Below are 14,400 nucleotides of genomic sequence, written 5' to 3' on the forward strand. Positions count from 1 at the left end.
TCAAACGTTGACACTGATTATATACAAAAGAAATCTACAAGACTCTGGCAACATATGTGAGAACAGGAGAGGGCAAGAAAAGAACAAGGCAGCATAATAAACAATTGACCTATGTACCACTTTATGGGCTAGCATCAGTTCCCTAGGGATCAGGAATTAGTATAAAAGCAAATCCTATGTGTTAAATTTATGTTTATTTGCATTGTACCTTTTAACACTTTCAATATTTACAGCTTCTTTAAATAATGTCAACAAGTTACCTTCAATAATATTGCTTTCATGCCAGCACAAAGTGGTAGCCAGGCACCCGTTATATTAAAATATATCTCTCTTACTTAAATGTTTCCTTTTAGTCCTCATGTTTTTCCACTTGTAACTGACAGTGACTCTCCAGGATTCCCTCAGGCATACAGATGAGATAGCCCGCGGAGGTTTGTAGTATGGGATCAGTGCCAGCATAAGGCAGTCACCCGTGGGTAGCAGTTATCCTCACATATTCCGTTTCAGTCCTTCATTCCTTTAGCCTCTAGTTAAGAATGGTCATTTATATTTATCCAACAAATATTTATTGAGATTCAAATGGGTGAAAGCATCAAGGAGCATCAAGATAAACATGAAATATACCCTTACCACAAAGAGATCAGTTAAGTGGAACAGATGTGAAATATAAATGTCAAATAAATGCTCATATGATAAACTTGCGAAAGGTCATAAAGAAAAACACATTCTATCTTGGATGTAAGGTGAAGAAATGTTCCAGGAAAGGATTCTAAAGGACATGATACCTAATTTAGGATTGGGACGAAGGCAGGCAAGGAAAAGAAGAGTGTTTTTATGATACATAAAAGCAAAATACTTGAAACGGCACAGTATGCTGGAAATTGAAAGAAGTTGACTGGGACACAAGGAGAAGAGTTAGTCATAGAAAGTTAGGAGACTAGTAATTAACATCCCTCTCTAGCCAGGATTATACTGTGATCACTATTAGAAATGTTTAGTCCTACATTTTCTCTTTTTTATTCGCTACATAGAAAAAAAAATACATTACTTTCCTAGCAACATTTCTCTTGATCTAAAACTCTTACACCCTTATCATATCACAGGGTGAATTTTGTAATCAGTGTAGATTTTAAACTTCCAATTTGTGGCCTCATTAAGTATTATTATGGAAAGCATTACGTTCAGCTCCTGGATGGTAAAAATAATCAACAGATCTAAAATATTAACTGTGGTTTTACTATAACTTTCCAATCCCTTTTATAAAGTTGGCATACAATTTTACAATCCCATCAGCAATGTACAAAGGTAAAATTTCTCCAAATCTTCGCCAACGCACATTAGTTTTTAAATTTTAGTCAGCCTGTAGGTGTGAAATGATATCTTGTTGTGGTTTTGACCTGCATTTTCCCAATAATGAATGATGTGGAAGATCATTTACATCTGCATTATTGAGTTATAAAGATTCTTCCTAAATTCTGGATGCATGTCCAGATATAGGATTAACTAATATATTCTCTTATTCTGTGGGTTGTTTGTTGACTTTCTTGATGGTGTACTTTGAATCACAAACTTTAAAAAAAGTTTGATTAAGTCCAATTTATGTATTTTTTTGTTTATACTTTTTGTGCCATACAAAAACGTTTCTAACCCAAGTTCACAAAGATTTACTCCTTTGTTTTCTTCAAATGGTTTTACTGTTATAGCTCTTGTATATAAGTCTGATATTTTGAAATAATTTGTATACAGTATGAGGTAGGGATCTAAATTCATTCTTTTGCATGTCAATATGCAATTGTCCTACCATCATTTTTGAAAACAATACAATTTCTTAAAGGTTAAATATTAAATAACTGCACATGTATCTGAGTGTGATGTTCTTGATTTGAACCTATGTTAATGCATATAATTTCCAAATTCATAGAGTGGCACTATCCTAACAAAATATGCTGTAGGAGATAGAGGTTGATAAATTTTCTGCTTCCTTCTTATGTGCTGAGTCTAGGAAAAACATTTTGAATATTTATATCCATCTACTGACGAGTATATGAGGAATGGGTATATTTTCACGTTCCTGTATCCTACTTACATATATTATGATATTTTTCCTGTCCATACTTCACAAAATGTTTTATTTTCATCCTAAGAATTATTGCAGAATAGGTGGAATCACAGGATTTCCACTGACCCAATTGACTGGACAAATGGCAATACAAGTACACATTTAAGCGAACTCGTTTTTGTCATTGCAGGAAGGCTCTTCTGAGACCCACATGCTGATCTCACTTTCCTACAATGTCAGTCTGTAACACCTCAGAAGTGGAAACCTCTACCTTCTTCCTCATTGGGATCCCAGGGATGGAGCATGCTCACATTTGGGTCTCCCTCCCCATCTGCCTCAGGTACCTCCTTGCCATCTTGGGGAACTGCACCATCCTCTTTTTCATAAAAACAGAGACCTCTCTGCATGAGCCTATGTATTATTTCCTCTCCATGCTGCCCTTTTCTGACCTGGGACTGTCCATCTCTTCCCTTCCAACCATGCTGAGAATCTTCTTGTTCAATGCCACTGGAATTTCCCCTGATGCCTGTTTTGCCCAAGAGTTCTTCGTGCATGGATTCTCAGCTATGGAGTCATCGGTACTTTTCAGCATGTCCATCGATCGCTTGATAGCCATCTACAGTCCTCTCAGATACACCTCCATCCTGACCAGTGCCAGAGTCATTAAGATTGGCCTTGTATCTGCTATAAAAAGTATCTTATTGGTCTTCCCTGTCCCTTTTATTCTACAGAGGCTGAAATTCTGTAAGAAAAACCTTCTATCCCACTCCTACTGCCTCTACCAGGATGTCATGAAGCTGGCCTGTTCTGACAATAGGGTCAAAGTCATCTGTGGACTGTTTGTGGCTCTTACATCTGTATTGTACTTGGTGTGTATTTCTGTGTCTTACGTGCGGATCCTGAAAATTGTTCTGTGCATTGCCTCACACAAGGGCCGCCTCAAGGTCCTCAACACTTGCATCTCCCATATCTGTGCTGTGCTGATCTTCTATGCGCCAATCGTCACCTTGGCTATTATTCACCGCTTTGAGAAAATGTTTCTCCAGTTGTTAGGGTCATCATAGCTGATACCTTCCTTCTGGTTCCCCCTCTGATGAATCCTTTTATGTACTCTGTGAAGAGTTAGCAGATTAGAAATCTGATTCTCATGAAATTATGTGAGAGAAAAGGTTGATGGGAAACTTCAGCTGCGATGAGTGCCCACCTCGCTTGGCAATGTTTGAACAAATGTAGGGGTCCAAGAAGGACAGGGAAGTAATAGAGGTTGACAAAAATATATATTTCATAATCTCAGCAGGCTCATCAAATTTCACATTATGGATTTCATTTAGCAGCAACAACATCCTACATGGCTTGGGGTTACAATATGTTGACCACTACATTTTCTACCTCCTTTTTCTCTTTTACCTCCTCACACAACCAGCTATATGACTATTTCAACAACAGACACAGAAGTACCATCTTTATTTGATTAAATAATTTTTTAAATTTATTATTCTAAAAAATTAGTATGTTCATATGGGAAAAAACAACATAACTCTAACTCAGCCATAATCAGCTCTGTCTAAAGTGAACTGAAAGATTAATCTCACACACACACACACACACACACACACGCACATGCACACACACACACACGCACACGCACATGCACACACAAACATCAGCATCCCCTAAACATCTATTTTGTGTGCGTGTGTGTATAGTTTGTGTGTTGGGGATGATATATGTATGTTTGTGTGTATGTTTCATCAGCAATTCAAATAAATCATAAAAATGCTCCTATCTGTAAGTACCGTGAAACATGTATTAATGTAAATACCATAGTAGATGAGCAAATATGTCATCAATTTATATTTTAAGTTCTCTGCAATATATTTAATAAACCTCCTTCTTTAGTATGCATATTGGGTGAGCTGCTCCTTACAAGTTTCTATAGTACTCTCTTTTTGTCAGTCACATACCTAAGCAGCAGTATTATTTCTTAACTGTTTACATCCTACATCAATGTGTGTGTATGTGATTGAAGTAGAATATTTTAATTTCTATCTTCATCAGTGTCTAGCTAAGTACCTGGAACATATGAATTGTTTATTGTTTGTTAAGAGCCTAGCAATCCTAGCACATTTTGAAGACACGAATATAATGCATGATAAGAAAGCCAAAGAATCCATTAGAGTATGTCTGAAAATCCCTGTTAATATAAAGTTCACTTCTACAAATTAATTACTTGGATAGAAATTAAAATAAAAGATGGGGCACCTGGGACGCTCAGTCGTTAAGCGTCTGCCTTCCGCTCAGGTCATGATCCCGGGGTCCTGGGATCGAGCCCCGCATCGGGCTCCCTGCTGCGCGGGAAGCCTGCCTCTCCCTCTCCCACTCCCCCTGCTTGTGTTCCCTCTCTCGCTGTGTCTCTCTCTGTCAAATACATAAATAAAAAATCTTAAAAAGAAAAGAAAATAAAAGCAAGCACAAATATATTTAGCAATCTTAAAATAAGTGGCGTAACCTCATGAATGTAGATAAGATCTAGTTGGGTCCTCACTAAAAGTTATCTAACTGAATTTAGTCTCACTTCTAATAAGCACTACTATTTAATCCACATAAGTCCTGAAAATTAGAAGGTCTGTATTAGTAAGATAAACACTCCATGCTAGAGACAGTACTAAATTGCAGTATCTTAAGCAACACAACATTCTTAGGTGAGACATTGCAATGGTTCACAGATAGGAAATAGAAGTTGCAGGAACCTGGGGAGCTTCATCATCCTTAAATTCTAGAAGTCATTGTTAGCATCACCAGCTCTTGCTCTCTTCACCTTTCTCCTTTGCTTCAGTCACTGTTCTGAATGAAGCCTCTTACATGATGAGTGAATGGTCACAAGCTGGAGGGATAAGTAGTGGGGACACTTCTTACATCTCCACTAACAGAGAAGAGAGTGGACTTTCACTATGAGCTTCACTTAGAGACTTAAGGAAAGGGCTGAAAAATACGAAGTACTTGATATTCTTAAACCAGAACTGGTCATAATACCCTTGGATATGAACTCAATGTGATTGGCAAAACTGGGTCATGGCACTATACCTGAAGGAAGGTGTTTCTTTTCCTAGGAGGGTTGAAGAAATGGTATTTGGAAAAAATAGAACAAAACAAATTAAATAAAGTAAGGGAAAACCAAATAAAACCAGTAGCTAGGTCTACTAGACCTACCAAAGAGCAGAATGACATTACTGAGAAAAAATTTAAAAAACATGATTTAAGAAAAAATTATTTAAGGGTACATAAGAAATGAACTGAAATAGTGGCCTTTATAAAGGAATTTTTTTGGGAGTTTGACATCCATTATACTTTTACACCAATAATTAGGAATTAGTGTACTTAGAGAATGCAATTCACCACGGAAATGGTAAGTCATCTTTAGAATGCTACATTTAGGAAGACAGATAAGTACACTGACATATATCATCTTAGCTGATAGCACCTATATAAGAGCCAGTGGAAGCCCTCCTTTCAATCTTGGCAAAGGCATTAGAATCGCTTGGGAGCTTTTTAAAGTCTGGATAGTAATGTAACATCACAGGCCAATTAAATCAGAATACAAAATTTTTAACCTATTATCCTATTGATGGATATTGGAGTTGTTTCCAAATTTTGACTGTTATAAATAAAATACCTATAGATAATCTTAGAGAAGTGTTTGATTGTGACAGCTGTAGTATTTATGTTATGGTATTTGATTATGATATTAATTTTTATTTTCTTAAATGCAAATTGACCTGTGAGAGTTCAAGTATACTTTTTTACATTACTTACTAATTTCTAGGAGTTCTTTATCCTTTGTCAGATATGTGTAGTAAAGATATTTATTCCTTGTGGATTGTTTGTCTTTTGCTCTTCTTAAAAGTGTCATTCAGTGAACAGACACGTTCTTCCCTTTTGTTAATTATAAGTGATTATTATTCCCTCAGGGCTAATGTTTTTACATCCTTGATTATCCCAAGGTCATGAATATTTTTTTATAATTTTTCCTCTACATGTTTCTTTTCTTTTTATGTTTAACGCTTAGGTCTTTGATCTAGCTGAAATTAATTTATGATAAAGCTCAATATTTATTCATTTATTTTTGTATATAAATTGCTCCAATTTATTGAAAAGATCTTTCCCTATTGAATTTTGTCACTGTCATTTTGTCTCTTCTTGTGTGTTGGTTTGCAACCTCAGGAATTTACCAGGTAAAATCGAAACTGGCCTCCATACGTGGAGGGCAAGCAGAGAACAAAGAAAGAGGCAGACCTCTCCACATTGGTAGGTGGCAGGTTTAATAAGCATGGAAACCTATATGAGGCTTGTCTTGGGTAGTCATAAGACGAGTAAATCTCCACACCTGCTTGCCAGAATCTTAAAATTTTATATAAAGGCTTTAACGGGGTTCAGTCATGTATACCATCCAGATGGCCTCAATAACACACTGCTTTCTCAAGGTTATGTCCTTGAATATTTCAGGGCTCCCACTGTGAGATTGGTGCACAGAATGTACATTCTGAGGATCGGGTTGGGGGTGAGGAGGCTCCAATTATCCAGGTCCAGCTCATGGGTCAGTTGACAGTCACATCTTCTTGATGAATTCCTCCAACATTTTGTCAATACCACACTGCTGAATAAATGTAACTTTAGAGTTAGTCATGAGTTCTAATGGTGCAGTTCATTCAATGTTTTTCTTGTTTTGCCTATTCTAGGTCTTTTCTTTTGCATTTCCACATAAAGTTTACAATCAGCTTGTTAATTTCCACAATAAAACCTACTAGGATTTGATTAGAATTGTGCTGAGTCAATGTTACTTTGTGAAGAATTGTTAGCAACACAGTTTTCTAATTAATAAGCTTGATATCTCTACTTGTATAGATCTCCTTGAAATTTTCTGCAATGTTTTGAATTTATCGGTGTAGGTATCTTAAAAGTATTTATTATATTTATTTTTACATATTTGATTTTACTGATTAAACAGCTTAACTGACATAAATGGTATTTTATATTTATACAAATTGTTTTTTCAAGTGTGTCGGAACTCAGTTTTGTATATTGCTGGTTGGCTTTTTAAAACTAACTTATTCCTTCTTAATCTCAGGAAACAAACTGAGGGTTGCTGGAGTGGTGGGGGGGGTGGGAGGGACGGGGTGGCTGGGTGATAGACATTGGGGAGGGTATGTGCTATGGTGAGCGCTGTCAATTGTGCAAGACTGTTGAAGCACAGATCTGTACCTCTGAAACAAATAATGCAATATATGTTAAGAAAAAAAAAAGAAGAAGAAGATAGCAGGAGGGGAAGAATGAAGGGGAGTAAATTGGAGATGGAGACGAACCATGAGAGACGATGGACTCTGAAAAACAAACTGAGGGTTCTAGAGGGGAGGCGGGGTGGGGGGATGGGTTAGCCTGGTGATGGGTATTAAAGAGGGCACATTCTGCGTGGAGCACTGAGTGTTATGCACAAACAATGAATCATGGAACACTACATCAAAAACTAATGATGTAATGTATGGTGATTAACATAACAATAAAAAATTTAAAGTAAAAAAAAAAACTAACTTATTCTTGGGTGCCTGGGCAGCTCAGTCGGTTAAGGGTCTGCCTTTGGCTCAGGTCATGATCCCAGGGTCCTGGGATATCAGGCTCCCTGCTCAGCCTGGAAACTGCTTCTCCTTCTGCCCCCTCCCCACCAGCTTGTGCTCTCTTTCTCTCTCGCTCTCAAAAAAAAATTCTTTAAAAAAATAAAACTAACTTATTCTTGTTCATTGGTGAGTGAATAAGGAAGATGTGATATATTCATACAATGGAATATTACTCAGCCATAAAAAGGAATGAAATCTTGCCATTTGCAATGACATGAGTGGATCTAGAGAGTATAATGCTAAGCAAAATAAGTCAGAGAAAGACAAATACCATATGATTTCACTTATATGTGGAAATTAAGAAACAAAACAAACAAGTAAAGGGGAAAAAAGAGAAAGACAAACCAAGAAATAGACTCCTAACTATAGAGAACAATCTAATGGTTACCAGAGGGGAGGTGGGTGGGGGCATGGGTGAAAGAGGTGATGGGGATTAAGGAGGGCACTTGCTGAGATGAGCACCGGGTAATGTGTGGAAGTGTTCAGTCACTATATTGTCCACCTGAAACTAATATTACACTGTATGTTAACTAAATAAATAAAAACTTAAAAAGGTAATAAAGTTATAAAATTAAAAAATTAAAATTAACTTATTCTTAATATTTATAGATTTCTAAATAATCATATCATTTGTGAGTACAGACATTTTTACTTTATCCTTTCAAATTTTTATTCTTTTCTTTCTTCTTTCCATGTTACACAGCCCTGGACATCCAGTAGAATTTTGAACAGAATACCGATAGGGACATCCTGAACTTTACATGTCATTGAGAGAAAATGTCCAACATCATATCATGATTGTAATGTTAGCTATAGGATTTTTATATGTCTATCAATTCAAGGTAGTACCCTTTATTTCTGGTTTGCTCAGAGGTTTTGTGATGAAAATATATTAGGATTTTATCTATTGAAGTGGAATGCAGTTTTTCCTCTATGTTGGTGTGAAATTTATTCATGATTATTGAAAAGTGTGTATTTTTGTGATCAACTCCACTTGGTCACGATGTATTATTATTTTTTTATATATCACTATACTTGCTATTTTTAACATGTTTGTAGATATCTACATTCACAAAATATATTAGCCATCAATTACTGTTTCTCATCCTGTAATTGTCTAGCTAGGTATCACACATGAAACTAATGGAGAAGTGTTTTATTCTCTAACACAGTATGTATAATATTGGTATTATTTTTTTGTTAAATGCCTAATATAAATAATAAGTGTGGCCTCTTGGCCTGGAGTTTACTTGAGGGCTTTTATTTTATGATGTTATGTTAGTCACCATACATTACATCATTAGTTGTCGATGTAGTGTTCCATGATCCATTGTTTGTGTATAACACCCAGTGCTCCAAAAAATTATGAACTAACTGCTGTTAACAGATAAAGAACTATCCACCTTTTTGTTTTCTTGTTTAAATTCTGGAGACTAGTGTTTTTCAAAGAATTTGTCCATTTCATCTAAGTTATCTACTTTACTGTAAAAAAAGTGTTTTTTAAATCATATTCATTGTACCCACTTAATATTTTTTATATTAGTAAAACATATGGTGATATTTATTGTTTTTATTATTAATACACATTCTGTGTTTTCTCCTTCATTCTTGTTTAGAGTTGCTAAGGTTTCTATGGATGTTCTTAAACTTTTCACAGAACCAGACTTCTGTTTTGATTTTATTTATGTCAGATATATGTTTTATTGATTTCTGATTGTGCCATTATTATTCCTCCCTTTGTACTTTGGGCTTAATTTGTTCTTTGTTATCATCCTGAAATAGAAATTATATCTTTAGATTTTCACCTATTCTTTTTTTCCTAATAAATGAACTTAAATTGTCTGTAGCGGCACTGTTCTAGCTCTATCCCATTCATTTTATATGCCATTGTTTCCGTCGTCATTCAGGTTATGGGAGCCAAGGGAAACATCAGCAGACCTTTACAATTTTTTCTTTCATAGGAAAAAAACTTCAAATGTGACTAAATATTAAGAATTATTATATTTATGCATAATTCATCTTTATCGCAATATGTATATGATTCTGTTTTAAATATTCTCTATATACAAATAAAACTTTTATGCATTATCTATATACAAATAAATTTTCAAAATACAGTATTATGTAACTTACACAAAAATAGATACAATGCTATTTTAATATGTAAAAACATATATGAATGGATCTTACAGTTACCAAAATCTGGCCTTTTATTCTAGCAAAGATAGCTAAGTTGGAATGATGAATGTAAAAATAGCACACATTTTATATGCCAGTTTTAAAAATGCAATTCATTTTTTCATTTAAAAAGCATTTACTAAGCTGCCATATACCATTTACTGTGCTAGTGACTGAACATATCAAGATTACAAAAACAGATGTTCTACCTGCCCTATTGTAGCTTACTTTGCTTACTTTATATCACTATGGAACAAGTTAACTCAGTCCCCAAAGTTGGCCATTGAGCCACAGGACGCATAACACCACTATAGCAATAAACACTGAAATGAACCAAGGTGCATCCTGCTTTTTTTTTTCTTTTTTAATGAGAAGAACCTATAGAAAGGCCAGAGACAAAGTAAGAGTGGAAGGGAAAGAATTATTGATTATATAAGCAAGGGGGATGACACACAACAGCCAATTAGTAATTGAAAAATAATCATAATGAAGTTTAAAAGATTTTATGTTGGGGGTTATAGTAAGATTTTGTTATGCTTCCTCTCCTTCGTCTACTTAATATTAGCTCCCTTACAGAGATTATACATTAATGGGGGTGAGTATATACTTGTTTTCTCCTTCAGAAACCTTTCTTTAGTATTCTTATACTAGAATAATTCTCTTTGTTCCAAAGGTAAGATTAACCCTGTTAATCTCTGCGAATAAACTAGTAGACAATTTAGAGTGTTGAAAATAATACAGAATTCCAGCCAACCATTCCGTCTGTAACTCCCCAAATATTGATTGACATTCCTGATTGCACGCTACATGTTTAGTTATCAGGAATCTGACAGACCTGAGTTCCTACCTTACCTCTACCATACAACCCCTGTCTGATCTTGGACAGACCACATGACCTCCTTGAGAAAGATTTTCTTCATCAGCTAAATGAAGATGATAAGTGCACTTAACTATTATTCAAGATATTAAAGGATTCACAATCATCATCTAGTAATAAGTGAATCTCAATATGTGGAACAATTTGAATGCTTACTAATGTTAGTTACTACTATGTACGAAGTATGGGAAAGGAGAGATTAAAGGGCTCAGATTTTTGGCCTGTAGAATATTGAGCATAAAAGTGCATTCTTATGATGAGTCCCTAAGAAGAGGCAGATTTAAGAAAGGAGAAAATGAAGTCTAATTTGGATATGTTGGTTTACAGAGATATTTAGTTAGTGATGTCCAGGAGTATCCGGAAGGATGAATCCAACTTGAGGAGTAAAGTCTAGGCTAAAAATAGATGTCATAGGGTGTTTGTCTTGCATCACTTCTTTACACAAACTCAACTCCCAACATCTCTGCTTTGACTCTGTGGCAGAGGAATATCTGAGCCAAATACCCAACAGAAGTGTTAGAGATTTTGCTCAGCATTTACCTCTACCATGTTTCTCCCATGCCTGGTTACTAAGCACCTCTTTCTAATGAAAACAGTTCCTAATTCATGGTCTAGATACTTATCTCATGTCCTTGGTATTAACTCTCTCTGGATTTCCTGTATCTGTATGTGTTTATATGCTTATTCTCAGAACAGAGGCAGCCTGGCTGCAATCCGCAGAGAATTCAGTGACTCTTGAGCAGGTGACTGGGTAAATAAAAAGAAGCAAGCCCTCATATATGAAGGAGGAGACTTTGTGGCAGTCAAATTCGATGACTGCTGGGATTTTATACTAGAAGCCTTCAGCTACTCTCAAAAGTGTTCTCCAAAATATCCACCCTTTGGTGAGTACCCAGATATACCTCTATTTAGCTTTCATTTACTTTTTAATTTTTTAAAATTTTTATTTAATTTTTAATTTTTTGGCAATCAACCACATAGAACTTCATAAAGAGCAGGAAGAAGCCTCCAAAAGTCATACCTCTAGGAAAAATGTTCCTTTCAGAGACTAGATAAAAAAACTGTATACCTTTTGGAGGATCAGCCTTCAATAGTACTCAAATTCTCCTAAATTGCAATACTGACCATGTCAATTTATTATTCTCTTGGCAACACTTCACAAATTCCAGGCCAAAAGAAATGAGGTATAATTTGTCGGTAATCTCTGCAGGGACTGCTCTGACAAATATATACATGATTTGAGATAGGAGTAATTTTTAAACAATGTTTAAATAACCAATTTTCAGATGGCAAGAAATAGAATTAAGGACAATTTAATTTTGAGAAGACCATACATTTGTGGGATTTCCAAGGGTTAGGAAGAAAAAGAGTCTGAAATTCCTTTGCCTTTACTAAGTGTCATTGTGGGTATTCTACCCAATATTAGATCTAGGACATGAAAGCAAAACAGCAGACTACTCGAGGGCACTGGTTGTGATGAGTGCCAGGTGTTTTATCTAAGCAATGAATCACTCAATTTTGCCGCTGAACCTAGTATCACACTATATGGTAACTAACTAGAATTTAAATAAAAATTTGACACATTATAAAAAAGGGGAGGGAATTGACAGCTAGTTACTAAAACTTTACAGAAAAAAAATGAATTCAGACCTGTATCTGAATGCAAAATAAAGACCCAATTTCTCTATAGGGAAAATATGGCCAGCAGTAATTTTTCCAAGCTAGGATATCTGAAGATTCTAGTTCAAAGTGGCATGTATTTGTTACTATATGACAGCCACATAAATGCTTTGTTCTGTCAAGAGAGCTGAAAGAAAGCTCTTCAAAAACTGCTATTTTTCTGTGATATTTCCAGATATTCATATTTTACTAACTCAGCATCTCTCTCTCTCTCTCATTATAGAGCCTTTAAATGGATCAAGTCTATTATTAATAAATCAAATGTTGAAATCACCACTTTTTTGGTTGGGATGCCAGGGCTGGAATATGCACACATCTGGATCTCTATCCCCATCTGCAGCATGTATCTTTTTGCTATTCTGGGAAACTGCACCATCGTTTTTGTCATCAAGACAGAGCCCTCCTTGCATGAGCCCATGTACTACTTCCTTTCCATGTTGGCCGTGTCTGACATGGGCTTGTCCTTCTCTTCTCTACCCACCGTGGGGAGGATCTTCTTATTTGATGCCCCTGAAATTTCTGCCAATGCCTGCTTTGCCCAGGAATTCTTCATCCATGGATTCACAGTATTTGAGTCCTCAGTGCTCCTGATCATGTCATTTGACTGCTCTCTAGCCATCCACAGCCCTCTGCGATACAACTCCTTTCTGACTCCTGTCTGAGTTGCCAAAATAGGAATGGCATTCTTTTTCAGGAGTTCCCTTCCTCTTCACTTTGAGAAGTTTGAAATATTGTAATAAAAGCCAATTATCCCATTCCTACCGTCTTCACCAGGATGTCATGAAATTGGCCTTCTCTGACAACCGAATTGATGTCATCTATGGCTTTTTTGGAGCGCTTTGCATTTTGGTAGACTTTATGCTCATTGCTGTGTCTTACATTCTGATCCTCAAGACTGCTGGTAATTGCATCCCAAAAGGGCAGCTCAAGGCCCTCAATACTTGTGTTTCACACATCTGCGCAGTGATCATCTTCTATCTGCCCATCATCAACCATGCCACTGTCTATCACTTTGTCAGACATGTCTCACCTCTCTTCAATGTTTTCAAGGCAAATGTTCTTTTACTTGTGCCTCCAATGATGAATCCCATCGTGTACTGTGTGAAAACCAGGCAAATTAGAGTGAGAGTTCTAGGAAAATTATGTCAGAAGTAGATACAACAGTGATGTGTAATAGGAAACATAGCAGCCAGTTGTTTTGGGAAAGATTTCCAAGATAAGTTTCAGAGAACCTAGTATCTGGCACGAAGATGCATCAGTATCACTTTTTGTTATCATGTAAGATTTATTTCATTCATAAGTGATACTGGACATGGATATAAATAGAATTGGTAACAGAAAGTACATATCTTGAGGTCCCTCCCTTAAGGGATATTGGGAAATCTATTATCACGATGAAAATAGATGTCTTATGATGTCATCTATGATAAAACCAAAAAATGCTAATAGAGAAAAATGATCATGTATATCCTTCAAAGGGATATACAGAAGTGGATTCCTCATCCTTCAAATGCAATCTATCCGTATTAATTTCTTCTGGGTCTAGACTCAAATTATAACTTAGTCTGTATTCCTCTCACTATTTTCATTTTCGTCATCCCATGATAAATCACCAGTATCTCTTTAATGAAATATTGCAATAACCTCACAAGTTTCTAAACATCTACTCTTGCTTCTTTCTAATTGATTCTTCAACTGAAAAAATAGGCAGGATTGTTTTATATAAAGCCAGGGTATTATGAGAATCAAATAAAATATATGCCTGAAAATGCCTGAAAGCACATGTGCACATATTAGAGGTTCAAAAACAATGTTTATGGCTGTGAAAAATTTTCATTATTTCTGAGGTAACTTCCAAGTATGGGTTCATTATTATTCATTAAGCATTTGACACTTATGGAGTTTGTTTCTTGATTCACTTGAGGATAAAAATGTAG

At 35.7% G+C, this 14,400-nt stretch overlaps 1 protein-coding gene and 1 pseudogene across 1 annotated transcript; both read left to right on the forward strand.

Annotated features, from left to right (window-relative positions):
• The first annotated feature begins 2,292 nt into the window (after positions 1-2,292).
• On the forward strand, positions 2,293-3,185 carry LOC113913663 (annotated as a pseudogene).
• Positions 3,186-3,232: 47 nt separating this feature from the next.
• On the forward strand, positions 3,233-13,618 carry LOC113913662 (olfactory receptor 51A4-like). The gene is given in 4 exon segments (XM_035723128.1): positions 3,233-3,288; positions 11,475-11,534; positions 12,687-13,160; positions 13,162-13,618. Coding segments are annotated over 4 exon segments (1,047 nt in total).
• Positions 13,619-14,400: the final 782 nt, after the last annotated feature.

Source organism: Zalophus californianus, chromosome 11, assembly GCF_009762305.2.
Source record: "Zalophus californianus isolate mZalCal1 chromosome 11, mZalCal1.pri.v2, whole genome shotgun sequence".
Classification (NCBI taxonomy): Eukaryota; Metazoa; Chordata; class Mammalia; order Carnivora; family Otariidae; genus Zalophus; species Zalophus californianus.